Source organism: Zootoca vivipara, chromosome 2 (genome assembly GCF_963506605.1).
Source record: "Zootoca vivipara chromosome 2, rZooViv1.1, whole genome shotgun sequence".
In the NCBI taxonomy this organism is placed as follows: Eukaryota; Metazoa; Chordata; class Lepidosauria; order Squamata; family Lacertidae; genus Zootoca; species Zootoca vivipara.
The window spans coordinates 123,316,455-123,341,641 of record NC_083277.1 but is presented as its reverse complement, the minus strand read 5'-3'; the positions used below and the strand labels follow the sequence as shown (position 1 = coordinate 123,341,641).

The following is a 25,187-nucleotide window of genomic DNA, read 5'->3' as shown; positions in this document are numbered from 1 at the left end:
GATCATGGCCACTGGTCCCATCACCTCCTGGCAAATAGAAGGGGAAGAAATGGAGGCAGTGAGAGATTTTACTTTCTTGGGCTCCTTGATCACTGCAGATGGTGACAGCAGTCACGAAATTAAAAGACGCCTGCTTCTTGGGAGAAAAGCAATGACAAACCTAGACAGCATCTTAAAAAGCAGAGACATTACCTTGCCTACAAAGGTCCGTATAGTTAAAGCTATGGTTTTCCCAGTAGTGATGTATGGAAGTGAGAGCTGGACCATAAAGAAGGCTGATCGCCGAAGAATTGATGCTTTTGAATTATGGTGCTGGAGGAGACTCTTGAGAGTCCCATGGACTGCTAGAAGATCAAACCTATCCATTCTTAAGGAAATCAGCCCTGAGTGCTCACTGGAAGGACAGATCCTGAAGCTGAGGCTCCAATACTTTGGCCACCTCATGAGAAGAGAAGACTCCCTGGAAAAGACCCTGATGTTGGGAAAGATGGAGGGCACTAGGAGAAGGGGACGACAGAGGATGAGATGGTTGGACAGTGTTCTCGAAGCTACAAACATGAGTTTGGCCAAACTGCGGGAGGCAGTGGAAGACAGGAGTGCCTGGCGTGCTCTGGTCCATGGGGTCACGAAGAGTCAGACACGACTAAACAACTAAACAACAACCTGTATCTACAAGTTACGGGAAGCCGCCAGGTTTCCAGAAGTACCAAAACAAAACCAAGATCAAGGGGAGAAACTACCCCATGAGGAATGAGCATGAGGAATGAGGCATGAGCATGGTTTACAGCAGAGCTCCGTGAGGGCCAGCGAGCATGCTCAGAGGGAAATAAAGCTGACCGATGGCTGGAGGAAAGAAGCAATCAGGGGAAAAGGGGGCTTCAGGATGGAATGGCATACGTATCCTGACAAGGGCATGGCTAGCTGGAACCCTATGGCCAGCACTCTGCACTGAAAAATACTCTTGCAGGATCCACTTGTGCTAGAGGGCAAACAGCAAGGGAGGCCTGTGACCCTCATGTCATCCTTGTGGTCTGTTTAGGGAGCTCAGGATCAGGCTCGCTAGCTGAAATTGGTTTCTCCAGCCCCATTTCAGCTTTTGGAAAATGCTAATTTCAACAAGTCACCCACACCAAGTAATGCTTCCAAAACAAATAAAAACACACAATTTTTGTAACTGTATGGGATCTGTAAAACTTTAGTGTTCAGAAGACTGACCCCTTTAATATTTTTCACTCTGATTATGAGTTGTATTTACTAGAAGTCTCCTTAAAGCAGTGCACAAACTACTGTCATCCAGCAAAAGGTTTTATCTGAAAACTTTCCACCCGTCCCTCCAGAAGAAAGGTCAAGATCGTTCTTCCTTTGTGAAGTTCCCAGCTGCATGGGGTGTCTTAAAAGCGCATACAAAGCCAGGGATTGGACATAATGGAACTGAAAATGGAAGCGGAGACTTCTGGCTTCTTCTTTGCAGCCTCTACTGCAGAAAGGAGGTGAGCAGAGCAGCCATTCCCAACCCCGTGTGCAAGCCGCTTTGCACTACAACTCCCATCAGCAGGACACTGGCCTGGGAGAGACTGGTGCAGAGTCTCATCTGTCTCAAAGGCAGAAAACAGCTACTCCATGACCAGATGTAACAAATGTCTCTCTGTCTCTATTACTAAAAGGCGACACAGGAATCCAGAGGTGAAGCCACACACACTCTTCTCCCGCCACCTCCCAAATAAACCACTTTATACTTGGGAGTTTATAAATAAAGAGACATTCCTTCCAGCGCTGTGTGAAAGAATAACCTCCTGCCACCAGTGAGGGTCCCTCTCAGCCTGATTCCCCCTTTTCACGCTGGCAACCTGTGGACACTTCCGATGATCTTCCTAAGCCTCCTCAGGGTTCCTCTAAGACACACACTTTTGCCTCCTTTCCTGAGGTCAGTTTTGTCCTCTCCTGAGTCACCACTTCTGTGAGTTCTGATACCCCACTGGAACAAGAATGACGATTCTTCTTGGCACAAAAGAGATGAATTTTATTATCTTAAAAACATAGGTCTTTCTTTAACGTTTCATGTGTTTTTCCGCTTTGTTTCAGTTGTGCAATAACTATGTCAAACATTTGACACCAAGCTTTCCTAAACCTCATCTAAAGCACCACTCTCCTGGCCTCTCCACTTTCTTCTTCCCATCTCTCTCCTCCTTCTCCCTCTCTCCCCAACTGACCAAAGCGCTCCTCCCTCTTTTTAAACTGGGAACAGTCCCGCCCCCATCCAAATGTTATGTCAGTCAGGCTGGAGGTGGATTAACTCTTTTCCAGCCAGGTAGGAATAAATATTTCAAAACTATGTCAATCCGTTACACCATATCATGGAGCCAAACTGAATTTCTCCATGGGGGGCATGTTCTAAAGGGCAGTTTTCCCGTAGAGCAGGCTTCCTCAAACTCGGCCCTCCAGATCTTTTGAGACTACAATTCCCATCATCCCTGACCACTGGTCCTGCTGGCAAGGGATCGTGGGAGTTGTAGGCCAAAAACATCTGGAGGGCTGAGCTTGAGGAAGCCTTCCATAGAGTAACGGCCAGGCCTGCACGCCACCTACCAGTCAAAATGTGTCTGTCCCCCCAGGTGTGGAATCCCTGGATCTGGCCCCCACATGCCCTACATGAATTCAGAGCACTCCTTGAGAAACACCTCAGTTCACCTCCCCTTCTACTGTTCTGGGGAGGAGAAACATCTGTCACAAGTACCAATTTGACAGGAACAAGTGAGAATGTGTCACAACGGCGCTGGCAGTGGCCCTCTGGCTCAGAGCAGAGCTTGTCCGTCTCCATTCATTGTCTTCCTGAGGACCCTGCAAAGCCTTTCTGGGGAGATCACTATTTTATGGAGAAAGGGTCCAGAAAGCACAGGTGGGGTGGTTCAACGTGTGAAACCAAAACATCAAAATCTAGGGGTGTGTATTTATTTTAAAAATGAACTGAAAAATGAAAAGAGCCCTGCTTCATTTTGAATAAAAACAAATAAAATCCCATCCATCCAAACCCCCCCCCCAATCATTTTCCATTTTCTTTTATTTGCAGCAATGTTTTGTTCTGGAAATGGTCTGGCCCACTGTGTACAGTTCACAGAGAGGGCACAGAGGAAGAAAAGTAAAAGTGATAGATTGTAAACCCTCTACAGTTTAGATAGCAGTTGGACTGTGTTTGTACACCTTTTTAAACTGCCTATAAAACTGGGATTCTTTGCACCTGCAAATTGGCAGGTATTGTGGCTTGGAGCAAGTAGTCCAGGTTTGCAATGTTCCTGCCATCTGGATGACGAGCACCAAAGTCATGGCATCAGAAGCCTGTTAGGATTGCCCATTGAAATAAACAGGGGGAACCCTAAAACAAATATACTGAAAAAGAACAGAGAAACAGCCTCCCCTTTTCAAAATCCACTTGGCTACTAACTTTGCCCGGTGGCCTTGGGCATCCCGTCGCTCAGCCTAACCGTATTACACCCAGGGCTGCCGTGGTTAAATGACAGCCTCCACTCTTGGAAAGGGAGAAGGGGGGTGTGAGGGACAAAAGATATCGGGAGGTCCCTCCCATCTTGAGCTCCAGCCCATCCCCGAGTGCTGGGGAAAGCAGGGAGAGTTCCGACTCAAGTGGAGAAGCAGGAAGTGGTGTCCGAGGCTCAGGCAAGGTAGCAGAGCCACTGCCCAAGGTGGAACAGGAAGGGGGGAGCAAGGGGGGGAAGGCAGATCCCACCGACTCCGGAATTGCGCAAGAAACGTCGGGGGAAGAGGCTGGGTCTCCCCAAGCTTCTTTGCTGGAGGAAAATGCGCCAACCTCCATTTGGAGGTACTGAAGAAGACGGATAAGATGTGTCAATCTCTGTAAATAGCACTGCCTTTAGCACTGTAAATACACAGCACCAATAAAAGGATAAAATGCAGAGCTGTGTGGAGTCGTTACTCTGAAGTAGCCCACTCAGGCCACTGTGACAGGTAAGAAGTAAGAAAGAAAGCTGCGCAAAGTGAGCCACTGGTGGTCCAGAGAAACTGATGCAGAAGAGTGGAGTTTGGAGACAGCTTGAAGAACCAGGAGCAGGTGCTGTTGCTGCAGGAGCAGATGGCCCAGGCAGATGACCCAGTCCTGAGGGCCCCTCCCCGCTCTTTGGCCACCCTCACTCTAAAGCAGCAATAGGAGCAAAGAACTGAATGAAGATCTAGAACCACCACTCCATCTGGCAGCGCAAAAACCAGCGGAGCACGCTGCTCCTGCTGCTGCCGTCAATGAGACTCATTGGGCGAGGAGTAGGGGTGGGGCCCACTGGACTGGCTGGCACCACCAGGAACAAGGCTGGATCTGCTCCCAATGTACAGCCAGACCAATGTCATCCCAAACCTGGAGCTGGGCCTGAGGACATCCTTAACTATTCAAAGGGGGAAGCTGCTAAAGCCAATATTCTCAAAGAATCAGTGTGGTTACCAGGGGCGGCTTGCCCATTGACTCTAGTGGCGCGGGGCGCCGGGTTGTCAGGGGGGCGCTGCGCGCTGTGCCCACCCACCAGCTGCGGGAAGAAACGGGGCGGGGCGGGGGCGCCGGAGCGATCTGTGTGCCAGGGCGCCCAACCTGCTTAAGACAGCCCTGGTGGTTACAGAGTTTGGCTATCTGCTTCCTAAAGCTTTATCCTCTGAGGAAAAGCTCTTCTGCATGAAGAATGAAATTCATTTCCTCTCTGGTCCCGTGATACATTCTGCAGATCATCATCATTTGGCCATTCCAAGACCTAAAGGAGATCCTGCCACACATTCACACGTGCCACCACACAGCCAGGATGACTCATCCACTCCGGAATTGCGCAAGAAACGTCGTGGGAAGAGGCTGGGTCTCCCCAAGCTTCTTTGCTGGAGGAAAATGCGCCAACCTCCATTCGGAGGTACTGAAGAAGACTGACAAGATGTGCCACTCTCTGTAAATAGCACTGCCTTTAGCACTGTAAATACACAGCACCAATAAAAGGATAAAATGCAGAGCTGTGTGGAGTCGTTACTCTGAAGTAGCCCACTCAGGCCACTGTGACAGCTACCTCCGAATCTTTTTTGGGGGCTACTTTGGAGCTGCCGGGATGAGCGCGCAAGAGGCGGAGAAATGGCGGCAGATCGCGGAGAAAGCCCAGCAGGACCTGCAGCAACTGGCGGTGCAGGCACAGGGAGAATTAAAAGCGGCCAAAGAGGAAACGCGGAAAAGCCAGGAGGAGAGGCAGAATCTCATTGACCAGGTGAGATCATTACAGGATAAAGAGCAGCAGTTAAGAACGCTAGCGGTGGACCTCCAAAACAAGTTGGATGCGGAGAAAAACAAGGGCGGGGGGGGGCCCAACTCCAAGTATTGCCGGGAAGGAGAGCGGGGACCCTAGTGAGCAAGTTCAACGGAGATCCAAGGGAATACCAGGGCTTCGAGACTGAGATATTATACGCCCTTGAGCTGCACAATGATGAATTCCCTGATGATGCACACAGAGTAGCGTTTATAGTGGAGCATCTTACCGGAGCAGCAAGGGAGTGGCTCAGACCGTTAATCGCGGCAAAAAACCCTTGCATGAAGAATGTCAAATTATTTCTAGAAGCTTTAAAAATAATGTATGCGAGTGACAGTCATATGGACCATACCAAAGAGGAACTTCATAATTTACGCCAGGGGAAAATGACAGTTCGCGAATATTGGGCTAAATTCACCATGCTGGTGCACAGGCTGGGGTGGGAACTTCACTCGCCTCCCAGGCCACTCCTGGGGCTGGGGCAGATCAGGAACCCATGCAAATTGATAGCGCGCGGGGGGGGGCTTTTCAAACCCCAGCGGCGCCAAGACGCAAGGAGGGAAGGGGCGGGAACTGCTTCCTCTGTAACTCCCCTCAGCATCTCGTCAGAAACTGCCCCCACCGCAGGGAATGGCAAGGGAAGGCGGGAACGGTTGTGCCCTCCCCCACTGACGCAGCACCACAGCAGGGAAACGAGACAGCCTGGCTGCAGGAGACAAGGGGCAGCAGCCAGGCGCAATCGGCAGACAACAGCCCCAGCCCACCCGCCCGCACAGCGAAGAGCAGCGCCAGCCCACCCCCACCCCCAGAGCAGGGGTGGTTCTAGAAGTGACGCTAACGCTCCCTAATGGATATCCCCTGACGGTCTTAGCCTTAATCGACTCGGGTGCGTCTGCCAACTTCTTTTCGAGAAAATTTGCAGAAGCGCACCAGATCCAACTTCTGCAGCTGGACTTTCCCCTGCACGTCTCCACCATTGACGGCAGGGAGTTGCTGGGAGGGGCCATCACCCATCAGACCCCCCCCCATGAGAATGACGGTGGGACGGCACTCAGAGACTCTGGCATTCAACGTCACCACCATCTCGGACCCCCCCATCGTCTTGGGCATGAGCTGGCTGGCGCGCCATGACCCCTCCATCAGTTGGCACCAGAGATGCATCACATTTGGATCTGACTTTTGTCTGGAACGTTGCATGCAGCGCCAACCAGGGGAGGGGCCACCGATAGCCACGGTGGCCACCATGCACGTCAAGGGGGGAGAGGCGATACCCAAACCATATTGGGATCTGCAGGAGGTCTTCAGCGAAGCGGAGTCCGACCACCTACCCCCCCCCCCCCACAGGTCGTTCGACTGCCAGATCAACCTGGTGCCAGGGGCCACGCTACCCCCAGCCAAACTGTACTCCATGTCAGATCAGGAACTGGAGGATCTGCGTGAGTTCATCGACAAGAACCTCAAGAGGGGGTTCATCAGAGAAAGCAAGGCAGCAGGGGGCAGCCCAGTCTTCTGGGTGGACAAGAAAGACACGCAACAGCGCCGTCTGGTGGTGGATTTTAGGCGCCTGAACAGCATGACAGAACCGGTGGCGTTCCCAATGCCCAGAGTGGACGATCTGCTGACAGCAGCGCGCAGGGGCAAGATCTTCACCAAGCTCGATCTGAGGGGAGCGTACAACTTGATCAGGATCCGGGAAGGCGATGAGTGGAAGACCACGATGTTCACGCCTCTGGGCTCTTTTGAATATCGGGTGATGCCCTTCGGGTTGCAAGGGGGCTCAGCATGCTTCCAGGCCTTCATGCACCACGTTCTGGGCTCCCTCCTCTTCAAGAACTGCTTGGTCTTCTTAGATGACATCCTTATTTACTCCAATGACCCAGTGCAGCATGTGAAGGATGTCAGGGAGGTGCTGCAGCGCCTGAAGGAGCACCACCTGTATGTGAAGCTGGAGAAGTGCAAGTTCCACACCAAGGAGGTGGACTTCCTGGGCTACAAGCTGTCAGACAAGGGGCTAGCGATGGACAAGGACAAGGTGCAGGCCATCCTGGATTGGCACAGCCCCAGGACGCGCAAAGATGCCCAACGCCTACTAGGCTTCGCCAACTTCTACAGGAAGTTCATCAAGAATTTCTCTCGTGTTACGGCTCCCATCACTGACTGCCTGAGAGGCAAGCAGAAGTTCAGGTGGACACCGGAGGCGCAAGCAGCGTTCGAAAGCCTCAAGAGGGTGTTCGCCTCAGACCAGAACCTGTTCCACGTGGTGCAGGACGCGCCCCTACGCGTCGAGACCGACGCGTCGGACCGAGCGGTGGGCGCGGTCTTACTGCAACTGGATGCCAACAGAGAGTGGAGACCCTGTGCCTTTTTCTCCAGAAAGCTGACACAGCCAGAGCGCAACTACACGGTGTTTGATAAGGAACTTTTGGCGATCCATTCTGCGTTTCGACACTGGAGACACTTCCTGGTGGGCGCCAAGCACCCCATTCAGGTGTGCACGGACCACAAGAACCTGGAGTTCTGGAGAACGGCCAGGGTGCTCAACCAGCGGCAGATACGGTGGGCAGAGTTCTTCTCGCACTTCAACTTCTCCATCCACTACATACCGGGGGAGCAGAATGTCAGGGCGGATGCCCTCTCCCGCAAGCCGGAGTACATGGAGGAGGAGTTGCCACCAGCACCCCGACATGTGTTTCCCCCGTCGACATGGTCCTGCGGAGCGGCGGTGGTGAGCGAGGTGGAACTCACAGCACTGACGGCAGCAGATGAGTTCGCCTCCCGCATCTTCAGAGATCTGCGAGGGGGGAGGGAGCAAGCCACAGACTTTGCAGAACGAAGGGGGTTGCTTTTTTACAGGGGAGCCCTGTACCTGCCCACCACCCAGCTCAGAGGTAAGGTCCTCAAGCAGATGCACGACAACCCAACGGCAGGTCATTTTGGAAGGGACAAAACCACGCACTTAGTCATGAGACACTTCTGGTAGCCAGGGGTACGGGAGGATGTTCGGGACTATGTAAGGGGCTGTGACACCTGCCAGCGAGCAAAGGTAGTCAGAGCAGCACCAGCAGGGTTGCTGGAGCCATTGGCCACACCGCACAGGCCATGGGAAGTGGTGTCCATGGACTTCATCACCGACCTGCCTTCTTCCAGGGGCAAGACAGCAGTGTTGGTAGTGGTGGACCTCATGTCCAAAATGTGCCATTTTATCCCATGTGCCAGGGCGGTCTCGGCAGAAGAGACAGCCAAACTGTTTGTTGACCACATATTCAGACTGCATGGATTACCCTTAAGGGTTATCTCGGACCGAGGCCGCCAATTTGTTTCCAGGTTCTGGCGGCGGCTCATGAACCTCCTGCAGGTGGAGGTCAGCTTGTCGACGGCCTGGCACCCGCAGACCAATGGACAGGCGGAGAGGGTCAACGCCATTTTGCAGCAGTACCTGAGATGCTACGTCAGCCAGAGGCAAACGGACTGGGTAGATCGCCTGCCACTGGCAGAATTTGCCTACAACAATGCAGTGCACGTCTCCACAGGGGTGTCGCCCTTTAAGGCCAACTACGGGCGCGACCTCAGATCTTTCCCAGAGAGGGAGAGGGAGGAGGAGGGCCCACAGGCAGAGGATTGGGCGGAGGAACTGGAGACGGTGCACCAGCAGCTCAGAGAGCACCTGGAGAGGGCCAAGGAAGCGTACAAGAAGGGGGCAGATCGCCACAGGCGACCGGGGGAGGTCATCAGGGTGGGGGACAAGGTTTGGTTGTCCTCTGAGGGCCTTCCCACCAGAGGGAGGTGCAAGAAGCTGGCACCCAGAAGGTTGGGGCCCTTCACGGTCACGCAACAGGTAAATCCGGTAGCCTTCAGGCTGGAGCTGCCGGAAGACATGAGGGTGCACCCAGTGTTTCATAGATCGCTGCTGTCGCCGTACAGGGAAAGCAGCCGGTTCAGAGGCAGCGAACAGCCCCCCGAGGGAGGGGGGAGAGGGGAGGCAGGGAGCAACTCAATGAAGCCACGGCCATCCTTGATTCACGAAGAGGGGCGGGGGGCCTGGAGTACCTCATGGCGTGGGAGGATGCCCCGCCGTCCCAGAATGAATGGGTACCGGCCACGGAAATTCAGGAGGAATTCTTAGTGGAAGAATTCCACGCCCTCTTCCCCCACAGGCCCAAGCCCTGGCACATGGAAAGGGATGGAGAAGGGGAGGGGCCTGAGGAAGAGGTCGCAGAGGGTAGTTCTCCATGGAGGTGGGAGGCGGAGTTTGAAGATCCTGAGGAAGAGGTGTGGGTTTCTCCGAGGTCGACCACGTCAGAGACAGGGGAGGACTGGCAGCAGATTTTTACTCCCACCAGCTTGGACGCCACGGACTTTTTGGGCTTTCCGTCTTCTCAGGGGGAAGGAGGACACTCGCCAGATTGGGGGGAGGTTTTCACGCCCACAGGCTCCGACGACACGGATTTTTTAGGTTTTCAGTCGTCCCCGGCACCTTCGGGGCCCCTAGGGAGGGGAGGAGGAGGGCCTGGGAGGGGGGTGGATGTGAGGGACAGAGGATATCAGGAGGTCCCTCCCATCTTGAGCTCCAGCCCATCCCCGAGCGCTGGGGAAAGCAGGGAGAGTTCCGATTCAAGTGGAGAAGCAGGAAGTGGTGTCCGAGGCTCAGGCAAGGTAGCGGAGCCACTGCCCAAGGTGGGACAGGAAGGGGGGAGCAAGGGGGGAAGGCCGATCCCACCGACTCCGGAATTGCGCAAGAAACGTTGGGGGAAGAGGCTGGGTCTCCCCAAGCTTCTTTGCTGGAGGAAAATGCGCCAACCTCCATTCGGAGGTTCTGAAGAAGACGGATAAGATGTGTCAATCTCTGTAAATAGCACTGCCTTTAGCACTGTAAATACACAGCACCAATAAAAGGATAAAATGCAGAGCTGTGTGGAGTCGTTACTCTGAAGTAGCCCACTCAGGCCACTGTGACAGGTAAGAAGTAAGAAAGAAAGCTGCGCAAAGTGAGCCACTGGTGGTCCAGAGAAATTGATGCAGAAGAGGGGAGTTTGGAGACAGCTTGAAGAACCAGGAGCAGGTGCTGTTGCTGCAGGAGCAGATGACCCAGGCAGATGACCCAGTCCTGAGGGCCCCTCCCTGCTCTTTGGCCACCCTCACTCTAAAGCAGCAATAGGAGCAAAGAACTGAATGAAGATCTAGAACCACCACTCCATCTGGCAGCGCAAAAACCAGCGGAGCACGCTGCTCCTGCTGCTGTCATCAATGAGACTCATTGGGCGAGGAGTAGGGGTGGGGCCCACTGGACTGGCTGGCACCACCAGGAACAAGGCTGGATCTGCTCCCAATGTACAGCCAGACACAGCACCACAGCTTGGCTCATCCCAAACCTGGAGCCGGGCCTGAGGACATCCTTAACTATTCAAAGGGGGAAGCTGCTAAAGCCAATATTCTCAAAGAATCAGTGTGGTTACCAGGGGCGGCTTGCCCATTGACTCTAGTGGCGCGGGGCGCCGGGTTGTCAGGGGGGCGCTGCGCGCTGTGCCCACCCACCAGCTGCGGGAAGAAACGGGGCAGGGCGGGGGCGCCGGAGCGATCTGTGTGCCAGGGCGCCCAACCTGCTTAAGACAGCCCTGGTGGTTACAGAGTTTGGCTATCCGCTTCCTAAAGCTTTATCCTCTGAGGAAAAGCTCTTCTGCATGAAGAATGAAATTCATTTCCCCTCTGGTCCCGTGATACATTCTGCAGATCATCATCATTTGGCCATTCCAAGACCTAAAGGAGATCCTGTCACACATTCACACGTGCCACCACACAGCCAGGATGCCTCATCCACACAGCCCAGGCATTGCAGAGAGCAGCAGCCAGACACTGCACACTTCCGTAGCCCTGTGACCTGGTCATCTGGGAGAATCATTTGGAGAAACACAAGCCAGCAGCTGCTCACTAAAGGGATAAACCTGGAAACCAAAGTCCAGTGGGGGACTCCATGCACACTTTGTGGAGGGCCATCAATACTCCTTTGAAGATCAAAAGGTTGAACAGAGATGAAAATAAGTACTGTAAGACCTTGATCATTCCAAGAGTATGCAAGCAGACACATGGGAAGATCGAGGGTGGCAATAATGTACACCTTCTGGAAGTCAGCCTTGAAATTATCAAACCAGTTAGTTTGCCTGTGGGGAGTAAGAATTACCACCTGGAAGGGAAGAGTTACAGAAGTAAGCTCTTCCACCACCATTTAAGCCCACAGGAAACTACAATAATGGGGTGTGTGTGTAGGCCGGGTAGAGGAGGAAAAAGAACAGTGTGGACTAGTACAATTTGTAGTGCAAACCCCCCAGTAACCACCATTACAATCTATCATAGGGTTTAACTATAGATTTCAAAGGGAGACTGCAAAGAGATGGATAAGGACAGATAAGAAAATAATGTTGATATTCTCAGGATTGCTGCACATTCCAAGACAGTGGTCTGGGGGACAGAAGTGTATTCTGGCTGACAAAATGTCTGAGTTGCCTTGCAAAATAAACCCCTAGGTGTGCACAAGCAAGAAGTTCACTGAGGCTTGTTTCAGATAATCTGGGTGACAATTTGGCATATCTTGACTATCTTGACATTTTCTGCTAAAGGCCTAGTACCTTGCCTTGGTTTGGAGATGTGGGGGTTCAAAGGGTGGCTTCCCTGAAGCCACCTAGCAATCTTATAGTGGAAGCCAGATTTGAACGGGGATCATCTCCCATTTCTAGTTTATGGGCCACCAGAAGGCAATCCTTGGCATAGACCCACCAAAGGATCAACCTGCTGCATTATATGTTGAGATTGTGACCAAGAGACCGAGCATAATCTCTGTCTAGAATGGAGATGTCCTCCATTCATTTCAAATAGCCAACAACAAGGGACGCCTACCAATCCACAGCCAAGGAAGGTGTCGGCAGAAGCAAGGAGTCCGCATCCACATCTTTCCCAGAAAGAAATTCTTGACTGCAAAGAAACTGGAGGTCTGGTGAGACATTTACTTACTGAGGATAATGATAACTGTCTTGATGAGATTGATCATGGTCTCCCTGTAGCGTGGATGGAAGCTGGTGTGCCTGGACATGCGAGCCATCTTCCTCTTGACGTAGATGAAAATGTGAGTGTAGACGACCACCATGATGAGGAAGATGAAGAGGTTGGAGATGGCCCAAAAGGTCAAGTACCTTCGGCTGTAGAGCGGAGCCATTCTGGAGCAGTCCTTCAGGCTACACAGACAGTGCCAGCCGTAGGAGGGGATGAGGCCAAGCAGCAGAGCTGTTAGCCAGATGCAGACAATGAGGATTATGACTCGCTGGTTGGACATCTTGCTGTGGAGCTGCATGGTGAAGACTGTCTGGTGCCGCTCCACTGCAATGGCCAGGAGGTTGACCACAGAGGCCGTCAGGCTGGTATCCAGGAGGCTCTGCCTGACAAACCAAGTCTTGAGAGAAAGCTGGGCTGTGTTGGGTCCCGTGTGGAACATCAGGAACAAATAAGCAATGCCGGCAAAGAGGTCGGCAGCAGCCAGATTCCCCAGCAGGTAATAGATCGGATAGTGGAAGCGTTTGTTGATCGCAATGGCTGTAATGACCAGCAGGTTGGTGAGAAGCACAATGATGCTGACCGTCAGGCCCAGAACCACCACCAGAACATCCTTGTTCCTCCACACTCGGGACAGCTCCTTGCCACTGTTGTTGTAGAAAAATTCAATGGTCTCGTTGTAGTAGCACCTGGTCATCTTTTCAAATGGTCAGTCCCTGTGGTAGGGGGAGAAACAGAAAGAAAACAAGTCTTCTGTTCAGCGTGCCTTTAACTTTGGAGAGAGGACAGGGAGGCAGGGCCAGCTGGCGTAACATTTCCTGCTCATCTGAGGCACAAATTGCTCTCCAGTTTCTCATCCCCAAGATAAGCACAAACTGAATTCCCCCAATCTGGCTGTCACCACAGGGCCTGGCTCATTTAAGATAAACTCGTGTATTGTATGGCTGCGCTGCCAGCAGCGTTGGCCCAAGACATTGTGCCACTTGAGGCAAAACAGAAAATGGCGCCTCCTGCCTCCTCCTCCTGAGGCAACTGGAAGCGGCCTGGGGAAGCCCTGGGGTGCTGAAGGAGGCAGAGGAGGAAAACGGCCAGAGAGGCCAGGTAGCAGCACCATCAAAGGTACTGGTGGGCACCCAGCCCCAACCCCCCCCCCGGGTGACATGTTGGCAACCCCTGCAGTTGCTTCATTCATTGTTTACTGCATACTTTCATCTTTCTCCAATTTTCCTTCTCACATGCTTGATTTTTTTTAAGGGGAAAAAAGAAAAGGCAACGAGCATTTTGTGTGCATTCAAAGCATGTGTGATCATGCACAACTGCACTGCTGTGACCTCAAAGTGGCTGGAAAAGGGGGAAGAAGCAGAACAGGAGGGGGGCGAGGCAGAGGGGGCAGAGTGGACTCATGTAAGCTCCACCCACGTGTGGAATGAACCGCAACACAACCCCCACGCAAATCAACCAACTGAAAGGCAAATAGTTTAATCTATTGCCACCCCCAAAAAACCTGGAGCCCACCAGATGTTTTGTGCTCCAATTCCGATCAGACCCAGCATAGAGCTGGCTGAGCCTGATGGAAGTTGCCGCCCCAAACCTCCAGAGGGCACCCAATTGGGGAGGGAAGGCTGAGTTTCCTCTTCCCCAAAACTCTTCCATCTGGTGTCCAGCACATGTTCCGCAGCCACTGAAGCCGTCCGCATACAGGACAGGATGCAGTTGTCACAGACATTGCCGCCAACTCTGCTTCAAACACAAAAACCAGGATTAAACGCCAGCTAGTGAATGAGAGGCAAGTTTGGGAATCAAGCCTACATGCTCAGCCCCTGTTTTGTTTCCAAAAGATACCCTTCTAAAACCAAACCTATTTTAAAAAAATACAAATTCAAACCTTTATCTCAGCAAGTTCACAATTCAAGATCTGACATTTACCATTGCATACAAACAAAAAAGGTACAGTCCCATGTATAAGCGAAATTATACAACTCCCTGGTATTCCATCATTCCTTTTGAATCTGCTCCACATGGACATGTGAGGAGAGGTTAGCTAGTAATCTTACAACTGACCCCAGCTATTTATTTATTTTTCAAAAAATGCTGACAAAAGAAGCAAAATGAATTCTCTTTGGAATAGCCAATGGAGTATATTGGGTGCCTGTTTCATTAAAAAATGGGCAGAGGGTTTAAATATTACACCTCACTGGAAGTAACCTTATTATGGAAGGAATTTAGGGCATTGTAAAAGAGTTGGCATCTAGCTATATTAAGGCTGCCAGCCAAAGCATGAATTAGGCAAAATTCCCACTGAATTTAGATGTCAGCATGCAACAGATCCAGTGCTTTGCATGCAATGTGCTTAAAACCAGGTTCTGTCCCTGTACTCTTAGCAATGCATGATGGAGGCTATTACATGAGATATTTAATAATGGAAATTAATGTCTTGTATTAATAGGATTAATTAGCTGTTTATGGACAAACTCCTCGTGGAACATTTGATCCCTAGGATCAAATTACATTCCATTTAGTATTAGCTGAAGCAGTTACACGAAGGAATGCTATTTGGGGGCCACATGGAATACTAAGTGAGCCAGGAAGGGGGGGGGACATAATATCTGTGCTTAGAATAAGCTGCACATTTGCATAACTGAAGTGTAGAAGCTGGGTGTTTGGAAGAATTGCAGGTATTTTGGCAGGGATACATAGTGAAGGCAAAGGGGCAAGGAAGAGGAAACTCCAATGTCTTCGGCATGCAGAGAAAAAAATTGAAGCCTTAGCTAACACCTCTTGTGGCTTGCTAGCAGTGTTTGAAATTAGCGAGGCACATTACAACAAACTCAGGATTGTTTCAAAAGTTGTTTAAGGAACTATGACACACATCCCACCAATTACCCAGGAGCTGTTCATAGAATCAGAGAGTTGGAAGAGACCTCAAGGGCCATCCAGTCCAACCCCCTGCCAAGCAGGAAACACCATATCAAAGCATTCCTGACATATGCCTGTCAAGCCTCCGCTTAAAGACCTCCAAAGAAGGAGACTCCACCACACTCCTTGGTAGCAAATTCCACTGCCGAACATCTCTTACTGTCAGGAAGTTCTTCCTAATGTTTAGGTGGAATCTTCTTTCTTGTAGTTTGAATCCACTGCTCCGTGTCCGCTTCTCTGGAGCAGCAGAAAACAACCTTTCTCCCTCCTCTATATGACATCCTTTTATATATTTGAACATGGCTATCATATCTCCCCTTAACCGTCTCTTCTCCAGGCTAAACATACCCAGCTCCCTAAGGCGTTCCTCATAAGGCATTGTTTCCAGGCCTTTGACCATTTTGGTTGCCCTCTTCTGGACACGTTCCAGCTTGTCAGTATCCTTCTTGAACTGTGGTGCCCAGAACTGGACACAGTACTCCAGGTGAGGTCTGACCAGAGCAGAATACAGTGGTACTATTACTTCCCTTGATCTAGATGCTATACTCCTATTGATGCAGCCCAGAATTGCATTGGCTTTTTTAGCTGTTGCATCACACTGTTGTCTCATGTCAAGTTTGTGGTCTACCAAGACTCCTAGATCCTTTTCACATGTACTGCTCTCAAGCCAGGTGTCTCCCATCCTGTATTTGTGCCTTTCATTTTTTTTTGCCCAAGTGTAGTACTTTACATTTCTCCTTGTTAAAATTCATCTTGTTTGCTTTGGCCCAGTTGTCTAATCTGTTATGGTCATTTTGAAGTGTGATCCTGTCCTCTGGGGTATTAGCCACCCCTCCCAATTTGGTGTCGTCTGCAAACTTGCTCAGGATGCCCTCAAGCCCATCATGCAGGTCATTGATAAAGATGTTGAATAAGACTGGGCCCAAGACAGAACCCTGTGGCACCCCACTAGTCACTACTCTCCATGATAAAGAGGAGCCATTGATGAGCACCCTTTGGGTTCGGTCAGCCAGCCAGTTACAAATCCACTGAATGGTAGCATTGTCTAGCCCGCATTTTACCAGCTTCTTTACAAGAATATAATGGGGCACCTTGTCAAAGGCCTTGCTGAAATCAAGATAGGCTACATCCACAGTGTTCCCTTCATCTACCAGGCTTGTAATTCTGTCAAAAAATGAGATTAGTCTGAAATGACTTATTTTCATAGCTGCCAAGTTTTCCCTTTTCTCACGAGGAAGCCTATTCAGCATAAGGGAAAATCCCTTTAAAAAAGGGATAACTTGGCAGCTTTGCTTATTTTTCAGAAACCCATGCTGACGTTTAGTGATCACAGCGTTTCGTTCTAGGTGCTCATAGACCGTTTGCTTAATGATCTGCTCTAGAATCTTTCCTGGTATTGATGTCAGGCTGACTGGGCGGTAATTGTTTGGGTCCTCTCTTTTCCCCTTTTTGAAAATAGGGACAACATTTGCCCTCCTCCAGTCTGCTGGGACTTCACCTGTTCTCCAGGAATTCTCAAAGATTACTGCCCATGGTTCGGAAATCACCTCTGCCAGTTCTTTTAATACTCTTGGATGTAGTTCATCTGGCCCTGGAGACTTGAATACATATAAACTAGCCAAGTATTCTTGTACTACCTCCTTACTTCTTCTGGGCTGTGTTTCCCCTGCTGAATCATCTGCTCCATATTCTTCAGGTCGGGCATTGTTTTCTTTTTTGGAGAAGACTGAGGCAAAGGAGGCATTGAGGAGTTCTGCCCTTTCTCTGTCCCCTGTTTCCATTTCACCATCTTCTCCTCTAAGTGACCCCACTGTTTCCTTGTTCTTCCTTTTGCTACGGACATACCCATAAAAGCCCTTTTTGTTGCTTTTAACCTCTCTGGCGAGCCTGAGTTCATTCTGTGCTTTAGCTTTTCTGACTTTGTCTCTACATGTGCTGGCTATATGTTTGAATTCCTCTCTGGTGATTTCCCCCTTTTTCCATTTTTTGTACATATCTCTTTTAAATCTTAACTCAGTTAAAAGTTCTGTAGATAGCCACCCTGGCTTCTTTAGGCACCTTCCATGTTTCCGTCTCATTGGTATTGCCTGAAGTTGTGCTTTTAATATCTCCCTTTTAACAAATTCCCAACCATCATGAACTCCCTTCCCTTTTAGTATTTCTGTCCATGGGATTTCACCCAGCGTTTCCGTAAGTTTTCTGAAGTAGGCTTTCTTAATGTCTAGAATTTGAGTCTTAGTATGTTTGGTTCCTCCTTTCCGCTGAATAATAAACTCCAGAATAGCATGATCACTCCCACCTAATAATCCTGCCACTTCTACCCCACTAACCAGGTCATCACTATTGGTTAGGACCAGATCTAAAATGGCTGATCCTCTTGTTGCTTCTCCCACTTTCTGGACAATGAAGTTGTCTGCAAGGCCAGTGAGGAATCTGTTCGACCTCATGCTCTTGGCTGAGTTTGACATCCAACAAATATCAGGATAGTTGAAATCCCCCATTACTACTATCTCACTTCCTTTTGAATGCCTGGTCATCTGTTCCAGGAAGGCATCATCTGTGTCCTCAGTTTGGCTTGGGGATCTATAGTAAACTCCTGTTATTTAAGCATCTCGTATCCCAGCTAGCCATCTCGCATCTTCCACCAGCCCATGGATCAGCCCAAACCTTCTCTCCACCTATGTGGAAATGGGTGCGATTGGAGCACCAGGGCTGTTGTAAGGCTGCTCTTTAACAGGCATGGCTCACCCCAAAGAATCCTGGGAACTGTAATTTGTTAAGGGCCCTGAGAGGTGTTAGGAAACCACGATTCCTTTCACAAAGCTACAGTTCCCGGAGTTCCCTGGGAAGAGGGATAGATTATGAAAACCATTCTGGGGTTGCTGTACTGTGCAGAGAATAGGGCTCTCCTAAGAATGATCTGCAGTTTCCAGGAGTCTGTTATGGAAGCCACTATGTGGTATAAAAACACTTTCGATGTCTGGTGCAGGTGTGGTTAAGACTGCTCTCCCCCCTTGGAAAGGCTCTGCTCAAATAGCAGGAGAAGATTCATTGAAAGTGCTATTTGCTCCAATCCCTGATGAACTGTTGTTGTTGTTGTTTAGTCGTTCAGTCATGTCCGACTCTTTGTGACCCCATGGACCAGAGCACACCAGGCACTCCTGTCTTCCACTGCCTCCCGCAGTTTGGTCAGACTCATGTTCGAGAACACTGTCCAACCATCACGTCCTCTGTCGTCCCCTTCTCCTAGTGCCCTCAATCTTTCCCAACATCAGGGTCTTTTCCAGGGAGTCTTCTCTTCTCATGAGGTGGCCAAAGTATTGGAGCCTCAGCTTCAGGATCTGTCCTTCCAGTGAGCTCTCAGGGCTGATTTCCTTCAGAATGGATAAGTTTGAATCTTCTTGCAATCCATGGGACTCTCAAGAGTCTCCTCCAGCACCATAATTCAAAAGCATCAATTCTTTGGCGATCAGCCTTCTTTATGGTCCAGCTCTCACTTCCATACATCACTACTGGGAAAACCATAGCTTTAACTATACGGACCTTTGTCGGCAAGGTGATGTCTCTGCTTTTGAAGATGCTGTCTAGGTTTGTCATTGCTTTTCTCCCAAGAAGCAGGCGTCTTTTAATTTCGTGACTGCTGTCACCATCTGCAGTGATCAAGGAGCCCAAGAAAGTAAAATCTCTCACTGCCTCCATTTCTTCCCCTTCTATTTGCCAGGAGGTGATGGGACCAGTGGCCATGATCTTGGTTTTTTTGATGTTGAGCTTCAGACCATATTTTGCACTCTCCTCTTTCACCCTCATTAAAAGTTTCTTTAATTCCTCCTCACTTTCTGCCATCAATGTTGTGTCATCAGCATATCTGAGATTGTTGATATTTCTTCCTGCAATCTTAATTCTGGCTTGGGATTCATCCAGTCCAGCCTTTCTCATGATGAATTCTGCATATAAGTTAAATAAGCAGGGAGACAATATACAACCTTGTCGTACTCCTTTCCCAATTTTGAACCAATCAGTTGTTCCATATCCAGTTCTAACTGTAGCTTCTTGTCCCACATAGAGATTTCTCAGGAGACAGATGAGGTGATCAGGCACTCCCATTTCTTTAAGAACTTGCCATAGTTTGCTGTGGTCAACACAGTTAAAGGCTTTTGCATAGTCAATGAAGCAGAAGTAGACGTTTTTCTGGAACTCTCTAGCTTTCTCCATAAGCCAGCATATGTTCGCAATTTGGTTTCTGATTCCTCTGCCCCTTCGAAATCCAGCCTGCACTTCTGGGAGTTCTCGGTCCACATACTGCCTAAGCCTGCCTTGTAGAATTTTAAGCATAACCTTGCTAGCGTGTGAAATGAGCGCAATTGTGCGGTAGTTGGAGCATTCTTTGGCACTGCCTTTCTTTGTGATTGGGATGTAGACTGATCTTCTCCATTCCTCTGGCCACTTTTGAGTTTTTCAAACTTGCTGGCATATTGAGTGTAGCACCTTAACAGCACCATCTTTTAAAATTTCAAATAGTTCAGCAGGAATATCATCACTTCCACTAGCCTTGTTATTAGCAGTGCTTTCTAAGGCCCATTTGACTTCACTCTCCAGGATGTCTGGCTCAAGGTCAGCAACCACACTACCTGGGGTGTACGAGACCTCCATATCCTCCTGATGGACATCTAGCTGCTAAAGGCCCGTCCACTCTTTGAGACAGGGAAACAAAAAGGGAGCCTCAATGCTGGGATAATATCTGTTGTGTATTGAGTCAAAGGATTTTATATTTGTATTACTATTGTAAGTACTATTAACTGCATTTCTGGCTGAACTCCGGAAGCTCGCTCAGCACTGCGGCTTCCAAAATCTGGAAGAGACTCTCCTGGATCGGTTTATTGGTGGTCTGAGCAGCAAGAAAGCCAGAAGACGCATCGTGGCTAAAGAAGAGGTTACCCTTGCTTCAGCCTTGAAGGAGGCCACCGCCACGGAGAATTATGAAAGAGAGGAGCTTGATGCCAGTCGCAAGGCTACTAAGCCACAGATAGAAGCTGCGCATGCCATGGACGAGCTAGGCTACTCCGAGCCAGAGCCCAGTCCGCGGGGTCGAGTCAGTGCGTCAGGCCTGCACAGTGCACAAAGATCGCTGAGGCAGTTGCCCAGGTTGTGGCGGAAACCATGAGCGGAAGAATTGTCGTTTCCAGGATGCGATGTGCCAGACGTGCAGGAAGACAGGTCACAACGCCAGGGTCTGTAGATCGGCGGCATCAGGAGTGACAGGATCACCTAGACTGGAGCATCGCAGACCGGCCACCGCAACTCGTTTTCTAAAGGACTGCCACTACGTAACGGAGATAAACGGGATGGCCGTGCAGCTCCCAGCGCAAGGCAAGGCAACGTCAAGGTGAAGATTGAGGGTCAACAGTGCAACATGGAGGTGGACTCCGGATCTGGATTCCCATCATGTCGGATCAGACCGCGAGGACATTCTTCCTCGGGGGTAAGTTGCCCCCTCTGGAGCTCTTCCCGGCAACCTTGCAATCATACTCAGCGGGCCACATCCATGTTATGGGAATGTGTGCCGTGAGAGTACAGTTCCGGGACAAACAAGCCGTGCTCAAACTGGTGATTGCGAAGGGCAGTCGCCCCAGTCTCCTGGGCACTGACTGGTTCCCCGCCCTGGGACTGAGTATCTCAGGGCTTAATTCAATCCAAACCTGCCCTGAGATGAGCAAGGCATTATGCAAGGAATTTGCTGGTCTCTTTAATGGAAAACTGGGTTGTTATACAGGGCCCCCAGTTGACTTCGAGTTGGACCCCGGGATGGCCTCAATCCGACTCAAACCAAGGTGAGTGCCGTTTGCACTGCAACCCAAGATCAAGGCAGAGCTGGATAAATTGGTCAAGCAGGGAGTTTTCTCACCCGTGGACTCTGCTAAGTGGGAGACTCCAATCATCACGCCCCTTAAAGCAAATGGGGAAGTCAAGATATGTGCAGATTACAAACTCTGAACTGTAACGTGTCTGGAACGTGTCCAGAAGAGGGCAACCAAAATGGTCAAAGGCCTGGAAACGATGCCTTATGAGGAACGGCTTAGGGAGCTGGGTATGTTTAGCCTGGAGAAGAGAAGGTTAAGGGGTGATATGATAGCCATGTTCAAATATATAAAAGGATGTCATATGGAGGAGGGAGAAAGGTTGTTTTCTGCTGCTCCAGAGAAGCGGACACGGAGCAATGGATTCAAACTTCAAGAAAGAAGTTTCCACCTAAACATTAGGAAGAACTTCCTGACAGTAAGAGCTGTTCGGTAGTGGAATTTGCTACCAAGGAGTGTGGTGGAGTCTCCTTCTTTGGATGTCTTTAAGCAGAGGCTTGACAGCCATATGTCAAGAATGCTTTGATGGTGTTTCCTGCTTGGCAGGGGGTTGGACTGGATGGCCCTTGTGGTCTCTTCCAACTCTATGATTCTACAAATGTACTATCAATAAGGCACTCAGAGGAAACTCATACCCCATTCCAGTCGTATCACATCTGTTGGCTAAACTGGCTGGGGGCAAGGTGTTTGCCAAAATTGACCTGGCACAAACTTACCAACAGCTGCCAGTAACCCTGCAATCAGCGGAAGCACAGACTACCGCCACGCATAAAGGGGCGTTCAGAGTTAACAGATTACAGTTCAGAGTTTGTGTGGCCCCAGGGATTTTTCAAGGGCTCATGGAACGCCTGTTAAGGGGTCTGCCGGGGGTCTTGCCACTTTTTGATGACGTTTTGATTGCTGGAAAAGACCCACAGGAACTGGTTGAGCGTGTCCGTGCAGTGTTGCTCAAGTTCAAGGAGGTGGGGTTGCAACTGAGAAAGGAAAAAATGAGTTTTGGGGTGCCAACTGTGGATTTCTTGGGGTTTAAAATTGATGCATCAGGCATCCACCCCACAGATGCTAAGATTAAGGTCATCATCGAGGCACCACGACCACAGAACAAGACGGAGTTGCAGTCATTCCTGGGACTTATTAACTTTTAACATTCGTTCTTACCCCATAAAGCTTCGGTAGCTGAACCATTACAGTGGTACCTCTACTTACGAATAACTCTACTTACGAATGTTTCTACGTACGAATGGAGCTCCGTCCGCCATCTTGGATGCGGTTTAGATAGGATTTTTTCTACTTACGAAGTTTTAGATAGGGTTGCTTCGACTTACGAATTTTTTCTCCCAATGCATTCCTATGGGATTCGACTTACAATTTTTTTCGACTTACAAATGTGCGTTCGGAACGCATTAAATTCGTAAGTAGAGGTACCACTGTACATAGATTATTGAAGAAAAAGAATGTGTGGCGATGGGGGTGGGAGCAGCAGAAGGCTTTTGACTCCTTGCGAGGAATGCTGAGTAGCAGGAGCGTCCTTGCTCATTATGATGAGTCGAAGCCGCTGGTCCTGGCATGTGATGCCTCTCAATACGGCCTGGGGGCTGTGCTGAGTCATAGGGAACCGGATGGGTCGGAAAAGCCCATCTCTTTCTGTTCCCGTACATTGTCCCCCACGGAGCGCAACTATGCTCAAATTGACAAAGAGGCACTGGCAAATGTGGCAGGAATTATGTGTACGGTCGCCATTTCTCCATTGAAACGGACCACAAACCACTGTTAGGGTTGTTCAACCCAAACAAACAAACGCCGCAAATTCTCTCCCCCAGAATGTTGCGTTGGTTGATATTCCTGAACGGGTTCCAGTACACCTTGACCCATGTGCCGGGGAAACGGTTGTGCCATGCTGAGGCGCTGTGTTGATTGCCCCATCCTGGTGGGAGCGATGGGGATCCTGCTCCGGCGGAGCACATTATGATGCTAGAAACACTTCCGAGGGCCCCTGTAACGGCTACTGATATAGCTGAGAAAATGAGGAAAGATGCTGTTCTCTCCCGTGTGCTCACTTGGGTGGGGAGGGGGTGGCCAGGTGGTCCGCATGAAGAAAAATTCAGGCCTTATGCGACAAGGCAGCACAAGTGGTCCATGCATAAGGGTTGTCTCCTGTGGGGAGATAGAGTGATTATCCCAGCACCACTGAGAGACAGGGTTCTTGAGATGCTTCACATGGGACACCCGGGAATGGTCAGGATGAAGTTGCTAGCCTGGTGTTATATGTGGTGGCCTGGAATGGACCAGAACGTTAAAACAATGGGTACGAACATGCAAGGCATGCCAAGAGGTGCGGCCAGAAGTGGCCAGAGCACCAGTCCACTGGTGGGAGCAGTCCAGGACTCCCTGGAGCCGGCTGCACTTAGATTTTGCTGGGCCATTCCAAGGGAAGGTCTTTTTGGTTATCGTCGATGCCTATTCCAAATGGTTAGAAGTGGCAATGGTCCCTAGCACGGCATCAGCCGTCGTAATCAAGGTGTTGAGGCAGCTGTTTGCAACCCACGGGTTACCTGAGACCATCATATCAGATAATGGGGCAGCTTTTGTATCCCATGAATTCAGGGCATTCTTGGCTGATAACTTCATAAGAGGGGTCACATCTGTGCCCTTTCACCCATCCTCCAATGGGCAAGGCTGAGTACATGGTAAGAACAGCCAAAGAATCCATTGCATGCTTAATGGAGGGTAACAGGTCGGCTTGCATCACACAAATGTTATTTTTGCAGCATGCGACGCCGTGTACTGCGACGGGCAAGTCACCAGCCGAGCTGCTCCTAGGTAGAAGGCTGGTAACCGTGCTGGATTATGTCCACCCAGATAAAATGTCAAACCGTAATTCAAGAGCAACCCCCCAGGCTGAGACTGACACAACAAGGCCCCTGAAGATCTGGTCTGGGTGAGGAACTATTCACGAGGTCCACGGTGGGTGGCCGGTGTGATCACCCGGGCTAGTGGACCTGTGTCCTATTATGTGACCTTGGAAAATGGGCAAGTTTGGGAGATACATATAGATCAGCTGAGGCTCTGGGCGCTCAGCAGGGAGGAGTCAGGTGCAGAGAATTTACAGACTGAGGATAATTCATCCCCGGCTAATGACGCACAGCTGCAAGACCAGAGTGAAAATGGCCCAGAGGTGCAGTCACCAGGGGCTTCAGCAAATGAACCAGGGTCCGCTAGTCCTCATGGTGACAAGGTACAGGTAGGGGACCCTGAGCTGTCTGGGACTCCATCCGTTACTGATGAAACTGCTATAGCAGCCCCTCCACCGCAGGTAACACCCAATCCAGAACCTGTGACACCTGTTGTCAGGAGATCAAGTAGAAGTCGTAGGACCCCACAGTACCTGAGGGATTACGTCTGCTGCGCTCACTAGGGGGGGGTGTTGTGTATTGATTCAAAGGATTTTATATCTGTATTACTATTGTCTGTATTTGCTTTTGGGTAAAGTAACTGCCTTTTGGTTCCAGAAGGTACAGCTACTATTGGTTCATTTAAGCTGCTATATTTGGATCCTCTGTCTTATTGGTTTCCTCCAAAAGGCAGCACTGTGATTGCCTCCAAAATGTCTCCCTTTCTAGCTAGTCCCCCGTCCCTATAAAAGTAGCTTTCCTCTCCTCAGAGCTCAGTCTTGTTTGCTTTAATAAAGAAGTGTTACTAGAGAACTGTCTCCAGCATATTATGTCAAGCGAGCTGAAATCACAAGCCCCACGTCACAACAATCTCCAAGGGAGCCCATCTCCAATTTGTACTTAAACATCTAATCTTTGTTAAGGGGAATAAATGGGATAAGAATTTTCCACTTTGGGCCTAAATCCTTTCTAATCTTTTGCTGGAAGCCTCCCAGAGTGGCTGGGGAAACCAAGCCAGATGGGCGGGGTAGAAATAATAAATTATATTATTATTATTATTATTATTATTATTATTATTATTATTATTTTTAACCTTTGAACGTTGGGGGGGGCAGTCCCACCCACTGGATGTGGCTTGCAGAAAATGAGAAGCCTGCGGAGGATGAAGAACGCCAGAGAGTCCTGCTTCCACC

At 50.0% G+C, this 25,187-nt stretch overlaps 1 protein-coding gene across 4 annotated transcripts in view; it reads right to left on the bottom strand.

Moving 5' to 3' along the window:
• Window positions 1-25,187, bottom strand: part of LPAR2 (lysophosphatidic acid receptor 2) — a 60,134-nt gene that overhangs the window by 9,579 nt on the left and 25,368 nt on the right. For all 4 annotated transcript variants that reach the window (XM_060272190.1, XM_035101727.2, XM_035101712.2 and 1 more), the window contains exon 2: window positions 12,297-13,048. In XM_060272190.1, the coding sequence (XP_060128173.1) occupies window positions 12,297-13,029 (733 nt within the window). In that variant the 5' untranslated portion in view covers window positions 13,030-13,048. The remainder of the gene's footprint in view (window positions 1-12,296; window positions 13,049-25,187) is intronic.